General features: G+C 54.4%; 1 protein-coding gene and 2 pseudogenes across 1 annotated transcript; all 3 read right to left on the bottom strand.

Annotated features, from left to right (window-relative positions):
- On the bottom strand, positions 1–7,492 carry LOC138076136 (2-acylglycerol O-acyltransferase 3-like). The gene is given in 9 exon segments (XM_068968372.1): positions 1–155; positions 245–447; positions 1,017–1,121; positions 1,123–1,189; positions 1,497–1,696; positions 2,482–2,578; positions 5,643–5,766; positions 6,109–6,210; positions 7,442–7,492. Coding segments are annotated over 9 exon segments (1,104 nt in total).
- Positions 7,493–9,420: 1,928 nt separating this feature from the next.
- Positions 9,421–15,057, bottom strand: LOC138076137 (2-acylglycerol O-acyltransferase 3-like; annotated as a pseudogene).
- Positions 15,058–15,825: 768 nt separating this feature from the next.
- On the bottom strand, positions 15,826–17,822 carry LOC138076138 (replication termination factor 2 pseudogene; annotated as a pseudogene).
- Between the last annotated feature and the right edge of the window lie 1,783 nt (positions 17,823–19,605).

Raw genomic sequence — 19,605 nt, forward strand, 5'->3', positions numbered from 1 at the left:
CTAGATGAAGGTGAGGCGAGTAGAAGCCGGGAGGCCGCAGCTCTCCTTGTGCTCCTCAAACAGTTGCTCCAGAGCCTTCATGTACAGCGTGTGATAGTGGTCCACCTGCTGCTCGATGGGCTGCGGGCAGTGGGGCACCGGGATGGGGCGGCCCACTGCAGGGACAGGGGGTCACAGGTCGGGGAGGGGCCTCGGCTGCATGCACAGCTGATAGTGGCCTTCTTCCCTGCACACGGGCGCTCACCCACAGTGGTGATGGGTCTGGTGAGGGGCGCCAGGCCCCAGGACTCGGCTGAGAAGAGACCACGGCCCCAGAAGATGCAAGGAGAGCAGCTCAGGAGCTTCTTGATGGTGACCTGGAACAGACGCTGCCAGGAGTCTGGGGCAAAAGCCTTAACTCTGAAGATGTCATTCTCCCCAAAGGAGTCCACGGGCACCAGGGAGGCGCTGGGAAGGGAGGGAAATAAGAGAGAAGAGGGCTGATCAGGTCAGGGGCTCTAGGAGTGCCCCCACATTCCTCCCCCACAGGTTCCCACTTCCCGAGGCCGTCTGAAGCAATGCCAGGGGCTATGAAGAATGATCTGGAAGGAGGGACTTACATTTCTTAAGAGGAATGTGTACTGGGCAGTCCTATATACATTTTCTCGTACAGTCTCAACAAGGTGGCAAAGTGAATATTAACTCTATTTTGCAAGTAAAGGAGCACGCAAGGTCTTGCCTGTGAGCGAGTGTCATAAGAGAATGTGAGCTGAGGGAGTCTGAGCCCCACGGTCCAGCGATTGGCACTGGGATCTTGTCTCTCTCTCTGCGGGAGGAAGCCTGGGGAAGGGGCTCAGGGCTGAGCACAGAGCACACACTGAAGGGCTGCCCAGAGCGCCCTCTAGAGGTGGTCATGGTGTAAGCTCTGGACACACAGTCCAGTCCAGGGGGCTGGTGTGTAGGGATAGAGTGCAGATCCCCAGAGACACCGTGAGGTTCTGACCACTGAAGGCAGCCCTGGCTGGGACCCCACTCACCCGTGCCTCAGTGTCAGGCGGACGAAGCCTTTACGATTCCGGAAAGTGAGGCAGTGCTCCCCTGGGATGGCACGCGGGGCCTCGTGGGCTCCGCCTACCAGAATGAACAGCCTGGCCCAGCTGGGGCTGGGACAGGATAAAATCCAGGCTCTGGTGGCTTGCAGAACATAGTCCTGTGGACAAAAGAGCGTGCAGGGGCAGTCAGTATCTGCTCCTTGGCTCCCTAGTCCCTCACCCCACCCTTTAGCACACAAAGTATTAGACATCATCCCTTTCTTCCCAAACTCCCCACCCCTGTCCCTCTGTCCATGTGCCCTCCAGCACCTCTCCCAGCAAGAATACAGGACACTTGCTCCAAAGCCACTCCCTGACCCCCACTTGACGAGCGTTCAAGCCAAGTGCCTGTGATGGGTGGTGAGTGGGTGCCACTCAGGCTGGGGTGGGGTTGAGTTGCCTTCTGTCACTCAGCTCAAGACTCACCACAGGACATAACATGGTCTTGATAGCCTGGGAGGTGGATCCAGCCGTTCAACCCGGCCACTAAGAACCCAAGGCCTGGAAACTCCTGAGAGAAGCCAGTGCTCTCCGTGGCAATGTTACAGAAGCATCTGATGCCCACGATCCTGTGTGGATGGGTGACTAGCACACAGTTCCACTCTGGGGACAGCTGTTTCCACCAGCTGTGGGGGCAGGAGGCAGGATGAAGGAAACAGCAGTGTCGGATACCAGGATACCAGCTGAAAAGACTTCCCTCCTGAGCAACAGACTTCAGAGTTCAGGATTTAAGGTGGGGTCAAGGGCACAAGGGTCCAGAGGGGTCTGGAACACCACCCTAACTCCCTCCCCCATTGCTTGAACTTAAGAAGTGAGTGGTCACAATTCATCATGGGGAGGGGTGTGTGGCTGGACAGGGAGGAGTGGAGCATCCCTTGGAGGGTGACCTGTTGTCTTAATGGGGAAATAATACCTTCAGTGTTTCCAGACCTGCCAGTTTCTCACCCAATCATTACACCTTCCTACCTGGGCAGAGTAATAAGGGTGGAAGAATTCCTGGAGATAATCATTTGTCACCTCTCACTACCTGGACTCTTTAGCACTCACCTTGCTGGGGTGTGTCCCAGTCCAGAAATTACCATACCAAGTAGAGAACAGAGAAACACCAGAGTGAGGTGCAGAGGAGGAAGACAGCAACAAGGGAAAAGAAAGTGCCTGGAAGAAAGACGAGAAAGAAAAATGATTTAGATCTTGAAACCACAGCAACTGCTCCTTTCCTTCTCAATGAGATCCTCTTGGTCCTCTCCCAGTTGGACCTCTGGCCCTTCCCTCCTTTTGTCCTGGTGTCCAGGTAAGTGGGACTCCTGCCTCCCATCCCCAAGTCTCTCCCCTCCCTCCTTCCCTAGAGGACCCCTGCCCAGCTCCCCTCACCCATGAAAAGGAAACAGGACGTATTGGAGATGATCAGTACTTCTGGCCCTCGTTTCTACAGGGTTTCCACGCTGTGGGAGGGTGGAGGGGTGGTGGAGACTTTCCACTGCCCCCGTTCTGCCAGCAGGGCTCCAGGACTGGGGGGAGAAAAGGATGAAGGTTACAGTAGGAGCCCAGGAAGCCTTTCCGGTCTGAGTGCACAACCCCTGGGGCCTCCTGCGATGGTTTGTAGGGGGCTGTGTGTAAGCAGAGACTCTTGATTGGGAGCCCCAGAGGTCTTCAGCCTCCTCACACGCTGATCACTGAACCTCTCCCCTGAATGGGGCTGGGAGGTGGGTTGGGGGCTTGCCACTGAGATGGCCCTGAGGTCCATTAAGAATCTTATGGAGTGGAGAAGGAAATGGCAACCCACTCCAGTATTCTTGCCTGGAAAATCCCATGGACAGAGGAGCCTGGCGGGCTACAGTCCACGGGATTGCAAAGAGTTGGACACGACAGAGCGAATGGGCATACATGTGCTGCTCCTGGGTTAAAATCCCGCCATGGCTCACCACTGCCCTCAGTGCAACTTCTTGGCCTGTTGATCCTCCAGCATCATGCTGGGACATTCCCATCTAGAATCCTCCCAGCAGTCCTACTTAGAGACCCTGATGCTGGGAAAGATTGAAGGCAGGAGGAGAAGGGGGTGACAGAGGATGAGATGGTGGGATGGCATCGCTGACTCAATGGACATGAGTTTGAGCAAACTCCTGGAGACAGTGAAGGACAGAAGAGCCTGGCGTGCTGCAGTCCATGGGGTCTCAAGGAGTCGGACATGACTGAGCGACTGTACAACACAGTCCTACAGAGCCACTCGGAACTCCCTCGCTTCCCCACACCATTGTACGTGTGATTTCCTGCTCCTGGGGGGCCCTCTCCTCCCTCATCTGGGTGCCAAACTCCCCTCATCCTTCAGGTGGCAGTTCTGCTTCCCTTACAGGGAAACACTGCCTCCTCTCATGTGCCCAAACTCAAGATTCAGTGCTGGAGGGACAGGCCCTCAGGGATACACAATGGTGGGACAAAGTGTCTCTGTCACATCCCCTTTGGGGTCTCTCGTGACCTCGGAATGCTTGCCTACAACTGTGGCCTGTCTGTGCACAAATGCCCAGCAAAGTGAACGCTGGCTGGATCTTTCCACAATGGCAAGTCGCTGGAAAGTAAACCCCTCCAAGTGGCGGGTCCTGATGCTGTCGTAGAAGCCCTCCCTCAGGCCCTTCTTGCTCCACCTTCCACTGGAGGGGTCTTTTCTGCAGCTCAAAGGCTGGCACACTGCCTCCAGATGGCAGTTCCATTCCCTGCCCTGGACAGAGTCGGCTTTACATCCTATCGTAGTCCCTGGGTGAATTAATAACCTATCTGGCGTCACCATGCCTGGTCTCCCTGTGCCCTTGCTGCCTTCATGCAGGGTGGATATCATCGAGCTCTCAGGGGCACCCCTGGCACTTTGACGTTTCTGAGGTCAAGCCTTGGAGAGGCGGGCAGTCCATGTCCACTAGGTTCCTGCATGCCCGCCCCAGCAAGAGGCCCATCCCCTCACATGGCAGTCCTGCCCCACCACACATGGCGAGCCCCTTCCTTCTTGGTGCTCCCACCCCCCGTCCACTTCTCGTCCTTCTATCCCTGGCATTGATCACACTTGTGATGACAAGAATTCTTCCAGAGGTGAAGACCACAAGATGCTCCTACTGTCAGCTGAGGTGTGAAAGCACGCAGTGCCAGCATTTATAGGCCCTGCTTTCAACTGATTTGGCACCTGACAGAAGCCCACTCATTAGTTCATCAGCAGCATGCTGATACATGTGTGTATCATGTTTGTTATTGTTTACTTGATATTTTTCTTTAAATCAGTTCAATTTTTGTTTAAATAGTTTTATTTAAGGAAAAATTTTATGTTGATTCTGTAAATGGAAAAACCAATATTCAGTATAAATAAAAGGCAATAGCACAAAGTACGTACAACAAAACAGAATGTTTCAGTTTAAAAAATAAAAACGAATCTTACGGAGGAGGGGTTCCTGAAGGAGACAGAGAGCCCACCTCCGGGGTCCCAGGCGAGACCATGTGATCTGGTGTGTGGCCAACTGATTGTGGATGCGAGCCCCGGGTCTGTTTTCAGATCTCTCAGAGTATCTAGGCTACTGGGAGGCGCCTAGACACTTGGACCTCACCTCCAAGCACAGACACATCAACAAGACACATCCGTTCCCACCTTTAATTTCAGTCCCCTCCATAGTCATCGACGGGGCTGGTGGCAACCTAGGTGAGGAGGAGGTGCCTGCTGGGGACCCTGTAGCGAGCCTCGTGCTCTTGAAACAGCTGTGTGAGCCACTCCACCTGGACAGCGTGCAGTGCGCCCGTCTGCCCTGGAGTGGACCACCTGATTCCTTGCACCAGAAGGGGGGCCCCACTCTACGGGAATAGGACATAAGAGGTGTGGTTGCCGTTTTTGTTGTTCAGTCAGTAAAAACTAAGTCATGTCCAACTCTTTGCAGCCCCATGGACAGCAGCATGCCAGGCCTCCCTGTCCTTCACCATCTCCCAGAATTTGCTCAAACTCAGGTCCATTGAGTTGGTCATGCCATCCAACCATCTCATCCTTTGTCACCGCTTTCTCCTCCTGTCATCAATCTTTCCCCAAGTCAGGGTCTTTTCCAATCAGTCAGCCTTTTGCATCAGGTGGCTAGAGTATTGGAGTTTCAGCCTCAGCATCAGTCCTTCCAATGAATATTCAGGATTGATTTCCTTTAGGACTGACTGGGTTTGATCTCCTTGCTGTCCAAGGGACTCTCAAGAGTCTTCTCCAGAACCACAGTTCAAAAGCATCAATTCTTTGGCGCACAGCCTTCCTTATGGTCCAACTCTCGCATCTGTACATGACTACTGGAAAAAACTATAGCTTTGACCACATAGCCCTTTGTTGGCAAAGTAACATCTCTGTTTTTGAATACGCTGTCTAGGTTTGTCATACCTTTCTTTCCAAGGAGGAAGCGTCTTTTAATTTCATGGCTGCAGTCATGATCTGCAGTGATTATGGAGACCAGGCTCCCTTCCTCCCAACAGATCAACTGGGACAGAGTTCATGGCTGGCACCTAAGCCAGATGCCAGCCAGGGCTTGAGGGCTGCAGCAAGGATTTCAGGCCCCAACCGCGGCCCTTCACCTGCTGATGAGGGGAGGATGCAGGGCGTCTTGAGCCCATTGTAGCGGGCGGGCAAGTGGGCTGGGGAGCAGGGCAGGTGGAGGCTGGATCTCACTGACTCCTCACCTACGACAGTGCGGATGGGCTGGAGGGAGGGCAGGAGGAGGCCCAGCAGGACCGCCCTCAGCATCTACTGCAGCGCTTCCTGTGCCCATCTCACCCAGGAGCCTGGCAGGTTTGGAAACTGCTGGAAGACCTTGTTCGCCACACAAGAGAAGATGGAACCAGGGATGCGCTGGGACAGCAGGGAGCGCCTGACCTCCGGCCCTGCGGGCGCTGGGCTCCTCCCCACCAGCGCCGCCCCAGAGGCCCCCCAGCGGGCTCTTCACTCATGTTCGAAGGCCAACTTGACAAATCCCTGCTTCTTGTGGATCAGCAAGCTCCGCTTTGCCTCCAGGGTGCCCGCCTCCCTCCCTGCTCCCCGGACCTGAGGTCGAGGTCGGGTGAGGTAATAGGAGGCGCTGGCCTTGTCAGAGGACACCAAAGCTGGTGGGGAGGGCAGAGGCAGGAAGATCTGAGCCTGAGTCTTCTAGAAAAGAGGGAGGAGGGCACTGGGGAAGGACAGTGATTTTCACCAGCTGGGGACACAGGGTGCACACCCCAGGTTGGGGGGGGCGCTAATGTTGGATTTGGGGGGTGATGGTCCCAAGAGTCTACTCAGAAGCCCAGCTCCCACGCAGCACAGAGTTCCAGATGGGGAGAGTGTCCCGGACACGCCTCCAGATGGCCTGGTAAGGACTCAGGCAGAGCCATGGCCTCCTGCGTGAGATGTGTTTCTGTCTCCATAGAGCCCGTCCAGGTTGAGGACCACTGGGATCCAGGCCCAGCTCAGGAGTACAAGGAACAAGGCAGCCAGACACCCCTGAGCTGGAGGTGGCGTGTGTGTGAGGACTCTGACTCCAGAGGTTTAGGAGTCCCAGGTCCATAGTCCCAGCTCTCCCCTTTACCCCCTTCGCGGCTCCATGGCTTCAGGCCCATCTGTCCTGAAGAAAATCGCTGCCTTTCTCACTCCTTGAAGGATCCCACTCCAGCGATCCGAGCCCCGTCTTCCTCCCACCTTGGCATCAGGAAGCAGAGAGCCAGGCCCAGGGTCCTCAGGGCTTCAGGGACTCACCAAGCTCCAAAAAGGAGAGGATCCGTTGCAGGAGGGCACACACCTGGAGAGCCAGGCGGAGGAGACTGGAGGAGGCTGGCCTTCTGCAGAGGGAAGTCACAACACTATGTCTCTAAGCTTTCTGTCTTTTGGCCCAATCCCCTGGCCCTGCCCCCTGACCTGGGTTCTGCCTTCATTTCTGCCTCCTCCTCTGATGAGCACACTGCACAACGGTAAGCCCTGGCAAGGAAAGGTTAATCACTATTTGGCTTCACAGAGCTGTGACCAAAAGAGCAGGCCAGGGGTGTGACTGGGGAACCTGGGGATGAGGAAAGTGCTTGGATTTTGTGGACGTCAGGACTGGATCCCTGTGATGACAGGCTGGGCCAGTGGGGGATGAGCTGCGAGTGTGTACCCTGAACAGCAGGGCTCCCCACTTGTCACCCGGGCCTGACCCCTGAGGGACAGAGGGCCCGCAGGATGATCTGTTCCCTAAGGAGCCGCTTAGGCCTCTGTGGGGAGGCCTCCAGAGGGAAGGGCTTTGTGTGAATGGCTAAGAACTGGGGAGCCCCTCCAAGAGAGAGCCCACTAGGTTCATTCATATCCCTCCAAATGACCCAAATTCATTCATTTTCATGGCTGAGAGTATTCCATTATATACACGTACCACCTCTTCTGTATCCATTAACCTGTCAGTAGGCATTTCTGTTGCTTCCATATCTCGGCTGTTGTAAATGGTACTGCAGTGAATATTGGGGTGCAGGTTTCCTTTCTGACCATCTTTTTCTCCTGATGAGGAGAAGGTGTGCAGGGAGATATGGCAGCTCTATTTTTAGATTTTTAAGGAAGCTTCATGTTGTTTTCCTTAGTGGCTGGACCAATTTACGTTCCCACCAACAGTCTAGGAGTCCCTTCTTGCCAAAAAGACTCCCAAAAATCCTTGAAAGGACCCAAGAGGGAAAGAAACTGACTTCAAAGATCTAGAGCCCGTTGCTGTCTGAGGCCAACGCAGTTAAGAACTTTGGGGGCCATTTTCCCCTCCTCTGCCCCACACTCCAACCCACAGGGGACCAGTCACAGAAGCTGGAGAGGGAGGGAGAGAAAACACTCCCCTCCTTCCCTTTCTATTCTCTCTTCTCGCAACTGCCACTTGTGGCCAAGCATGCACTCTGGATGCAATTAGTTGGCCCTTGCTGGAGATGGGAAATTGCTACCCTCAGATGAAGATACAAGAGTTGATTGATACACCGACTAAACATTTCTAGGTACCAACATAAAGTGAATGTAGAACTCATCACCTGAGAAATACCAGGTAAGTCCAAAGAGTGCCAACATTTTTTATCCAGAGACAAGGAAAATTCTTCTGCTGAATAAATTTTTGAAGACAGCAGAGGGGAAATAGACTTGCATTTAGTTATGCAACAAGTTCCAACTTGGCTCCAACAAGACTTTCTCATTTAAGTCATGGATACAGAAATAAGGCCAATCAGAAGATAGGACTGACACAAGTCGAAGGATGCTATCACCGCATAAGGACCCTCAGACCTTTCGACTGGCCATCTCCCGTCTCATTGGGCAGGCGCCTGTGATGATGACGGTAGTGACGGTGGTGATGGTGGTCGAGTCACTGGCTCTTATTTTGTCTGTCTCCAGCTTTTAAAATGTTAAATGTTGGTAATTTACATAAGGATGGGGAGAGAGAGAGAAGCAGGTGTGTTCTTAACTGTACCACTGTTCTTTTCTGTCACTGGGGATCATTCCAACCCTCCCTGCTGTTAGGTACACTAGATGCTTGCCAGCTTTTGTTCATGGTATTTCACCATGTACTCTATGAAAGTTGCTCAGTCGTGTCCGACTCTCTGTCATCCCATGGGCTATACAGTCCATGGAATTCTCCAGGCTAGAATACTGGAGTGGATAGCTGTTCCCTTCTCCAGGGCATCTTCCCAACCCAGGGATCGAACCCAGGTCTTCCGCATTGCAGACAGATTCTTTACCAGCTGAGCCACAGGGGAAGCTCATGCACTCTATGGTCTCCCCTTACTTAAATCCGGTCCACTCTGCAAGCTTACCTCTTGGGGGAACTCCCCTCTCCAACTCCCCTCTGATGCTCAAGAACTCTTAGCTAAGGAGATGCATTCATTTACAGAGGCAAAAGGGAACCCAGCCAAGGGAAGAGATTCATGCAAGTTCATGTAGCAGAATTCAATCTCTGGGAGGAGAATTCAAGGCCCTGCAGCAAGTCTAAGGCAGCAAGTCTGTATCAGTTAGGGATGGGGGAGCCTGGTGGGCTGCCATCTATGGGGTCGCACAGAGTCGGACACGACTGAAGCGACTTAGCAGCAGCAGAGCATAAGTATTCTTGCCTAGAGAATCCCAGGGATGGGGGAGCCTGGTGGGCTGCTGGCTATGGGGTCACACAGAGTCGGACACGACTGAAGCGACTTAGCAGCAGCAGCAGCAGCAGCAGAGCACAAGTGGGCAGGCTCACTCCTAGAGAAAGGTTCTACCAAGCAGTGGTGAGAGAACTGGCTTTTATTTGCACAGTAGTGTGGAGTCAGTGGGGGCTCAGACACTGGGATCGGGGGCTGTGGGGCAGGTGGGTGGGGGGGTGGGGCTGGGAGGTGGCGAGGGGTGAGGCCAGGGCTAGATGAAGGTGAGGCGAGTAGAAGCCGGGAGGCCGCAGCTGCTCGAACAGTTGCTCCAGAGCCTTCAAGTACAGCGTGTGATAATGGTCCACCTGCTCCTCGGTGGGCTGCGGGCACTGGGGCACTGGGATGGGGCAGCCCACTGCAGAGACAGGGGGACACAGGTCAGGGGAGGGGCCTCGGCTGCCTATGCAGCTCTCATTGGCCTTCTCCCCTGCACACGGGCGCTCACCCACAGTGGTGACGGGTCTGGCCAAGGGCACCTGGCCCCAGGACTTGGCTGAGAAGAGACCACGGCCCCAGAAGATGCAAGGAGAAATGCCCACGAACTTCTTGATGGTGATCTGGAACAGACACTGCCAGGAGTCTGGGGCAAAAGCCTTAACTCTGAAGATGTCATTCTCCCCAAAGGAGTACACGGGCACCAGCTGGGAAGGTGGGGAGACAAGAGAGAAGAGGGCTGGCCACATAAGGGGCTCTGGGAGGGCCCCCACATTCTTCCTCCACAGGTTCCCACTTCCCAAGGCCATCTGAAGCACTTTGTAGGCCAAATGATGTTACTACAAGGAAACATCTGCAAGAAGGGACTTATGTTTCTTTTTTTTAAAATATTTTAATTTGGTTATTTGGTTCTTCCAGGTCTTTGCTGGGGCATGTGGGATCTAGTTCCCTGATCAGGGATCAAACCCAGGTCCCCTGCATTGGGAGTATGGTGTCTTACCCACTGGACCACCAGGGACGTCCGGGACTCATGGTTCTTAAGACGAATGTGTACTGGGCCACTGTCTATACATTTTCTCATACAGTCTCAACTACAACGTGGTGGCAAGGTGGGTGTTCACCCTATTTCACAAGAAGCCTGCAAGGTCTTGCTTGTGAGAGGATTTCATAAAACAGTGAACTGTGGGCATCCAAGAGACTGGGTCCAGCGATTCACACTGTGATCCTATCTCTTTCTGCGTGGGAGGAAGCCTGGGGAATGGGCACCAGGGCTGGGCACAGAGCAAACACCCAAGGTCTGCCTAGAGCGCCCTCTACAGGTAGTCATGGTGTAAACTCTGGGCACACACAGTCCACCTCCAGGGGGCAGGTGTGTAGGCATAGAGTGTAGATCCTCAGACACACTGTGAGGTGGGCCCCTGCGCACCCGTGCCTCAGTGCCAGGCAGACAAAACCTTTACGATTCTGGAGAATGAGGCAGTGTTCCCCTGGGATGGCATGCAAGGCCTCGTGGGCTCCCCCGATCACGATGACCACAGCCTGGCCGAGCTGGGGCTGGGGCAGAATAAAATCCAGGCTCTGACAGTTCACAGAACATGCTCCTGTGGACAAGAGGGGGTGCAGGAACAGCTCTTACTCACTCATTGGCTTCCTAGGCTCTTCTCCCTTTAGCACAGGAAGAGTGAGACACCACCCCTTTCTTTCCAAACTCCTTACCCCTGTCCCCCTGCCCCCCTGTCAACGTGCCCTACAGTGCCTCTCCCAGCTAGGATGCAGGACCCTTGCTCCAAAGCCACTTCCTGAGCCTCCACCGTGAGTTCAAGCCGAGTGCCTGTGGTAGGCTGTGAGTGGGGCCCACTCCGGCCAGATGGAGTTGCCTTCTGTCACTTGGCTCGAGACTCACCATAGGGCATAGCGTAGTCACGATAGACTGGGAGGTAGAAGAGGCTGTTCAGTGTGGCCACCGAGAACTGAAGCCCTGGGAACTGCTGGGAGGAGCCGGTGCCCTGCGTGCAGAAGTTGCAGAAGCTTCCGATGGCCAAGATCCCAGTGTGGGTGGGTGGCAAGTACATAGTTCCCGTTTGAGGGCAGCTCTGCTGTTTTCATCAGCTGTGGGGGGCAAGGGACAGGGTGAGGGAAATAAGCATCGAAGACTGATGGGAAAAGACCTCCCTCGACACTAACAGACTTCAGAGTTCAGAATCAAAGATAGGGTCAAGGCCACACGGTTCACTCTTGGAACACCACCACACTCGCTGCCCCATTGACTGAGCTGAAGCAGCCGTCACAGGGAGAGGTGAGGAGGGCTGAGGAGGTGGGGGAGCAGGGGAGAGGGAGGGAGAGAGCATCCCTTGGAGGGTGTCCTGTTACCTTAATGGGGAAATAATCCCTCAGGTGTTTCCAAAGAGCCCAGTTCCTCGTCCGCTGAGAACGCCTTCCTCCTTGAGCAGAGAGGTAAGGGCGGGGTGGAGGAATTCCTGGAGACACCCTTTATCACCTCTTCTCCCCGGGCCCTTGTTTAAGCGCTCACCTTGGTGGGGTGTGTCCCGGTCCAGGAATAACTGCGCCAAGTAGAGGACAGAGAGCCAGCAGAGGGAGGTGAAGAGGAGGGAGGCAAGAAAGGAAAAGAAAGGGCCTGGGTGCAAAGGAGAAAGGAGAATGACTTAGAGTCTGAAACTGCAGTGACTTCTCCACCCTCACCAATGAGACCCCTGCCGGACTTCCAGCTGGACTTCTGGGCCCTCCCTTCCTGGCCCTAGTGGTCTGAGTAGTGTCAGTGGGCTCCAGCCTTTCTCTCCCACCCTTTCCATCTTCCCTAGTGGACCCCAGCTCGGTTCCCCTCACCCATGAAGAGGAAACAGAACACGTGTTTGTAGATGCTCAGTACTTCTAGCTGCTGTTTCTTTAGGGTTTCATGCTAGGGGAGGGCAGCGGGGTGGTGGAGACTCCCAGGTGCCCCCCTTCTGCCAGCAGGGTTCCCGGACTGGATGCTGGAAGCCTTTCTGGTCTCAGTGACCAAGCCCTTGTGGCCTCCAGGGACTGTCTGTGGCTGCGGAGACTATGTTCAGAGCCCCGGAGGTCTTCAGCCTCCCTGCACTTATCATGATCTCCAGTGGGTTGGTCTGGGCTGGCCACTGCTTGGGGCTGGGAGGCGGGGAGGTGGCAGGGGACATGCCACCGAGGTCCACCCCCGGGGTGCAGTAGAAATCTTGTGGGGAAAGGGTTGTGGAAGAAGCCAGAGAGCCCACCCACTGGGTCCCAGCCCTGACTGCATATCACAGATACTGGACAAGCGCGCCCTAGTGTTTGCAGGCCCCTGCCGGTCTTCGGGGGCGTTACTTGGCACGGGGGTCTCAACCCTAAGGACAAACACAGTAATACCACATGTACATTCCCAGTGTGAAATTCGGCCTCCACCCACACTGCTCCAGGGCCCTGTGGCCGCCTAGGTGATAAGGAGGTGACTGTGGGCAGGGACCCTGTAGCACAGGGTGTGTTCTTGGAACAGCTGCAGAGCTGGCTCCACAGTGAGCCCGTGCCCCGGGTCCACGTGTGTTGAGGTGGGCCACCTGCTTCACCGTACGTGGATTGGGGCCTGCAGGGTGGGCAGAAGAGGAATAAGATGGGTGGTCACTGAGACCCCTTCAAATAAGTCTCCCTCTCTCCTGAGGGATCCAGTGGGCCAGAGTTCAGGACAGAGTTCAGGGTTGGCCAAATGCCAGCCTGGGGGCGGGGCTGGCACCAAGTATTCAGGCCCCAACCTGGGACCTTCACCTCCCACCCATGCGGGGGCCTTGAGCCCAGGAGTGGGGAGCGGGCTGGGGAGCCTGGGATCAGAGCAGGCAGAAGTTTCAGGTGTGGAGGAGCAGGAGGCCCTGGGGCCTGGAACATTCGCAGGGCCACTCTCAGCAGCAGCCCAGCGTTTCCTGAATCTTTCCACCCAGGACCCCGGCAGGTTCAGAAACTGTGGGAGGGCTCATTCTCCCCCAAAGAGAAGACTGGCACCGGGGAGGCTCTGGGGGCACAGGGGACGCCTGACTCCAGGCCCCGGAGGCGGGGCTCCTCCCCAGCAGCGCTGCCCTAGAAACCCTGCCTGGCCACCCCCGGGTTCTTCACTGGTGTTTCATCGCCAACTTGGCACATCCCTTCTGATTGCAGATCTGCAAGCTCAGCGATCTGATCTGGGATCTGGGCATTGACTCCAGCTGGTACTGGAGCCCATCCAAGGCCAGAGGTCTGAGCCAGTGGGGCTCGCCACGTGGGTGTGTACCCTGAATAGCAGGGCTCCCCGTCTTTCCCCAGGGCCTGGCCCTGAGGGGTAGAGGATGTGCAGGAAGCTTTAAACCCTAAGGAGTAGCTTAGGCCCCCATGAAGAGACCTCTGGGGGCATGGCTTTGTAGGAAATGCTAAGGATTGGGGAGCCCCTCCGAGAAAGTCCACTGGGCTGTAGGGACGTGCTCCAAGTGGTTGGGGGCCAGTGTTTGGCGTGACCAGAACCTTGTTCAAGTCTGACCAGAGGCAGTGAGCCAGCATTTTTTCCAAGTTACTGGAAGTCCCCTTTTTTTGTTTTGTTAGCCTTGTGGAATTTTAGTTCTCCAACCAGGGATTGAACCTGGGCCCTAGGTAGCATGAACTGAGTCTATTCATTGTACCACCTGGGAATTCCTGGATCATCACTTAAAAAAAAAAAAAATTAGACTTCCCTGATAGTCCAGCAGTTAGGAATCTTCCTGGCAAGTCAGCAGACATGGGTTCGACCCCTGGTGTAGGAAGATTTCACATGACATGAGGCAATTAAGCTCATGCTGCACAGCTACTGAGCTGCAGCCACAGATGCTAAAACCCAAGAGCTCTAGAGTCTGAGCTTGGCAACACGGAAGCCCCGGTGATGAGAAGCCCTGGCTTGGTGCAACTAGAGTAAGCGCTGCGTGCAGCCAGAAAGATTCAATGCAGCCAAAACCAAAATACAAAAACGCATTAGACTTGAAAAGTCATTGCAACTATTTAAAATTACTTAGTTATTCATTATTGGCTGTGCTGGGTCTTTGTTGCTGTGCAAGGGCTTTCTCCGGTTGCAGTGAACAGGGCCTACTCTGCCTTGCTGGGGGTGGACTTCTCACTGTGGTGCCTTCTCTTGTTTCAGGAAACACGCTCTGGGCTGACGGCTTCAGTAGCTGTGGCTTCCGGGCTCTGTAGTTGCAGCACCCAGGCTTAGTGGCTGAGGCTCTTGGGCCCTAGGCATCAGGCTTCAGCATTTGCGGCCCTCGGGCTCAGTTGCTCCATGGCATGTGGGATCCTCTCCGATCAGAGATTGAGCCTGTGTCCCCTGCACCGGCAGGTGGGCTCCCATCCATTGTACCACCAGGGAAATCTAAATTATTATGATTTGTAACAGTTACTTTCCATTTATAGTTCTTACAAATATTGTCAATATTCCCTGTGTTGAACAAACATCGTTGAGCCTACCTGGCATTCAGTAGTTTGTGGTGACCTCCACGCCCCACTCCTACATCGCCCCTGTCCTCACTGGAAGGACACTTCTGTTTTTTGTGAAGGTTACTTTTTAAAAAATATTTATTTATTCGGCTGCATCAGGTCTTAGTGTCGCACGGGATTTTCGTTGCAGTGCAGGTTTAGTGGCTCTGCAGCACGTGAGACCTTACTTCCCTGACCAGGGATCAAACCTGTGTCCCCTGCATTGCAAGGCAGATTCTTAACCGCTGGGCCACCGGGCAAGTCCCAAAGTTACTTTCTTTTAGGGAAGTCTGACGCACACCCATGAGAAGCCTCTGTCACACGTCACATTGTCTCCTGACACAAAGTACTTTCCCTCTGTCAGATGACTTTCTGATCAAAGTCTCCTGCACACCGTGAGCAACAAGAAGAGAACTGGGCTCATCACTGCAGCCGTCATGATGCATGCCCAGCACATAGAGATGCTCCATGAATGAAGGGTGGGTTAGTAGGAGACAGGATAAGCAGATTCTAGTATGGCTCAGGCTGGCACACCTTTCTCTTCCTGCCCCAGGTCTCACTTGCTTGCAGTTTCCTGGTCCAGGGACCTATTGGCAAGAGATATTTCCTCCTGTCCCTGCTCAACCCACCTGCATCCGAGGGCAAGTGATGAGGGTGATGGGGGCCAAGGGTGACAGGGTCTTTAGAGTCTGGCTAGAGTGATGCTCAGTCCACAAGAAATGGTGACGCACCAGGGAGCCAGCCCCGCCCACTGGAAGGAAGGCTCAATGGATGAAATTTTCATGGGAGTCTGGGTGGGAGGAAGGAAGAAGGACAATCTAGCTGTGGGTACAAGTCGGGTGTCACAGGCTGGAAATGTCCAAGGACAGGTTTTTTTTTTTTTTCCTTTCTCAAGTTCAGTCTCACTCGACTTATTTAATTACTTAACTGTTGGCAGCAAAACCATGAGAATTTTAGTCAAAATGAGCTGACCAAAAACCCAGGAGGAATCTGGAGTCTTTAATTATTTTGAGCGTAAATATGTGGCCAAAATGCTCTTGGGGCTGTGGGAAGGTCCAAGTGCACAGAGGGTGGAGCTGACCGGGAGAGGGTGATGGGCGGGGGGCCGGCAGGGTCACTGAGTTCCCACTGCGCCTTCCTACTTGAGTGGCTCCAGCTTTAAGGGGACGAGCAAGTGCACAGAGCCCAGTGGAGGCTGCACCACGTCTCAGAAGTAGTAGGATGTGTGGGTGACCCGGCGGGCCAACTGCTCCTTGGGGGGCTTGGCAGAGTTGTGGGTGGCGAAGGGCAACTTGTAAGCTTCTGACTCTTCACTGTCAGCGATGGACCTCTTGGCGGCTTTTCCAGAAGCACTCCTGGGTGCTGCTGCACTTTTGGGAGCTGAGTTAGTTGGTCTTCTCTCAAGAGTCAAGACGGATTTCTTCGGGCTTCCCTGTCTTCCTTTTTGACGGTCCTGGGGCTTCTTCCCTGACACCTGATTTTGAGACAGACTCTGCCGCCTTGGGTTTCTTTGTTTTCTTCCCCAGCTTGGCTTGCAGCTGCCTCTCCTCCATCCTGCTCTGCAGCAGCACTTCCACACCTTCCTTGGTGCCGTTGAGCCCGATGACCTCATCCCCTCCTGGAAGGCAGGCCTGCATGTGTGACAAACTTCTGCTTTGATCTCTTTGAGGGCTCACCCAGAAAACACACAACCACGACACCGGAGGAAGCAACAGCTGTGTTGGCCGTTCATCTCCAAGCCCACGAGGGGATAGATGAAATGTGCCCGCTGGAGGTCATCATGCTTGTCACCTTTAGGGTTTCCTTGATCGCCTTCCCAGGCAGGGTTGTCGGAGAGCCTCAGTTCTGTCACATTCTTAATGCTTTTAATGTGAGAGGCTGCCTTCCCAAGAGCCTTTTCAGAAGATTTGGCCAGTAAAAACTCAATGATGGCATCTTTGTTGTAAAGTCTGCAAGTTCACAGGCAGCTATTGGTCGTCTTAATATTTCTTGACTTAGAGTATAGTAGTTCCACTGGGCCGCTAATTCAGCATCCTTGTTGACCTTCTCAACTTTCTTCGGCCCCTTCACCAGTTCATGCCTCTTAGGGATTGTTCCCTGTTGCAACCCACCTGCAAGCCAGCAGAGTCCAGAGTAATCACCTACAGCAGCAATTTCTGGAGCCCAGCAATTTCCAGCCCTGTTTGGTTTTTAAAAGGACTTCTGCAAGGGAACATTGGGAGGTAAATTCAGGAAGACAGCTGATGCAAGGCTGGGGAGGACCAGACTAAAGGGGGCTGCTCTGCTGTCCTCAGGGCACCTCAAGGGGTCTCTGCGAGGCTCTCATGGTCTCGTTGGGACTGGAGGCAAGACCAGCTACAGGAGGTTTATTTTTTTCAAGGCTGCTTTCCATCCCCCACTTACAGGAAGCTCTCATGTGTTGACCCTCCAGATTCCCCTCTCTGGATTCCATGGAACTAAAGCTTAGATCCAAGAAGCCACAGTAAGCTTCCAATCTGTCTTCCCTCCTAGAACACATGGTCCAGCACTGTCCCTGGACCCCAGCCAGGGTTATGCCTCCCTCATCCTTCCTGCATGGGAGAAGATGCTATCAGGTGAGGAGAGAATCGGGAAGGAGAGACAATGACTATGCTGGGGTGGGAGACTCTCATCTTATCCCGACAAGGGAAGTCCTTCTTTGGGTCCAGCCATACACAAGCCCTTCTTGTCTCTAGCAATATTACACATGGGATCCAGGAAAGCGTCCAAGCTCCAGTGTGCAAGCTTGCTAAGTCACTTCAGTCATGTCTGACTCTTTGAGATACTATGGACTATAGACTTCCAAGCTCCTCTGTGCATGGTATTCTCCAGGGGCTTGGGGCCTCCCAGGATCGCTTTAGGGGGCTGTGTGCGTGGGGCACATCTCTGATCAGAGCCCCAGACGTCTCCAGCCTCGGCACACTTATCGTGAACTGGTTGGTCTGGGCTGGTCTCTTCATGGGACTGGGAGGTGGCCTAAGGGGTGTGCCATGGAGATCCAGCCCTCGGTGCATTAGAAATCATTGTGAGGAGGGTGGCAGAAGCCAGGACCCACTGGGTCCCAGCCCTGACTGTGTGATCTCGCGGATCCTGGAAGAGCGCGCACTTGTCTTTTCCGGTCTGGGAGTGTCTAGGCCACTCAGAGGCGTTACTTGGCCCGGGGACATCAACCCTAAGGACGAACATAGTTGTACCATATGTATATTCCCAGCTTTAAATTCAGCCGCGCCCACACTCCTCCAGGGCCTGAGGCCAACTAGGTGAGGGTAGGAGGTGACTGTTGGCAGGGACCCTGTAGCACAGGATCTGAGCTTGGAACAGCTGCGAGAGCCACTCAAGACTGAGAGCAGCGCGTGCGCATGCGCCGAGGTCCCCCCTCTGCCCCCACAGCCCACCCAGTTGTACCGGGATGGGAGCCCCGACTGTGGGCAGAAGAGGATCAAGAGGGGTGTTCGCTGAGATGCTTTGAGGTGCCCTTCCCTCTCAAGGGATCCAGTGGGACAGAGTTCGGGGCTGGTGGGTTGGCCAAATGCCAGCCTAGGGGCGGGGCTGGCAGCCAGTATTCAGGCCCCAACCTGGGACCTTCACCTCCCAACTATGCGGGGGCCTTGAGTCTAGGAGGGGGGAGAGGGCTGGGGAGCCTGGGAGCAGAGCAGGTAGAGGCTTCGAGTGTGGAAGGGCAGGACGAGGCCCTGGGGCCTGGAACATTCATAGAGTCACTCTCAGCAGCAGCCCAGTGTTTCCTGCGTCTTTCCACCTAGAACTCTGGTGGGCAGAGAAACTGTGGAAGGGCTCATTCTCTGCAAAAAAGAAGACTGGCACCAGGGAAGCTCTAGGGGCACAGGGGACGCCTGATTCCTGGGCCCTGGAGGCGGGGCTCCTCGCCAGCAGCCTTGCCCCAGAGGCTGCTAATGCCATCACCACGTCCCAGGTTCCTCACTGGTGTTCCAGTGCCAACTTAACGCATCCCTTCTGATTGCAAATCTGCAAGCTCAGCGATCTGATCTGGGATCTGGATATTGACTCCAGCTGGTCCCTGGGCTCACCCAAGGCCAGAGGTCCGGGCCAGTGGGGCTTGCCATGTGGGTGTGTACCCTGAATAGCAGGTTTCCCTGTTTTTCCTCGGGGCCTGGCCCTGAGGGGTAGAGGATGTGCAGGAAGCTTTAATCCCTAAGGAGTAGCTTAGGTCCCAGTGGAGAGACCTCTGGGGCCAGGGATTTTTCAGAAATGCTTAGAACTGGGGAGCCCCTCTAAGAGAGAGTCCACTGGGCTGGGCACACCCTCAGGGGGACTGGGGCCGGTCCTCACCGTGACCATGGCCCAGGTCAACAATGACCAGAGGGGGTGAACCAGCAGCTTTCAGGTCAAGGAAAGTGTTCTTTCTTCTTGTTGTTGTTCAGCTCCACTGTGCCCTGTGGGATTTTACTTCCCTGACCAGGACTGAACCTGGGTCTTAGGCAGTGTGAACTCACAATCCCGTCTATTGTACCTCCAGGGAATTCCTGGATCATCACTTTTTAAAATAACTTTTTAATGAAAAAAAAATTGGACTTCACTGGTGGTCCAGCACTTAGGAATCCCCTTGGGGAGACAGGAGATATGAGTTTGATCCCTGGTCTGGGAAGATTCCATCTGCCCCAACTAAGCCCACCTGCCACAACTACTAAGCTGGAACCACAGCTAATGAAACCTGAGTGCTCAAGAGTCCATTCCTGGCATCATGGAAACCAGCGTTATGAGTTGCCCATGCACTGCCAGTAGAGACTAGCCCTGGCTTAGTGCAACTAGAGAAAGCCCTGCCTGCAAAAGCAAGACCCCAATGCAGCCAAAAATAAAATAAAGCAGAAAAAAGAACTAAAAAAATTTATTACAAATATTTCAGATTATGTGTTTCTCATTGGCTGTGCTGGGTCTTTGCGGCTGTGCAAGGCCTTTCTCTGGTTGCAGCGAAGGGGGCTACTCTGCCTTG

The sequence above is a fragment of the Capricornis sumatraensis genome, chromosome 3 (genome assembly GCF_032405125.1).
Source record: "Capricornis sumatraensis isolate serow.1 chromosome 3, serow.2, whole genome shotgun sequence".
NCBI classification, from domain to species: domain Eukaryota; kingdom Metazoa; phylum Chordata; class Mammalia; order Artiodactyla; family Bovidae; genus Capricornis; species Capricornis sumatraensis.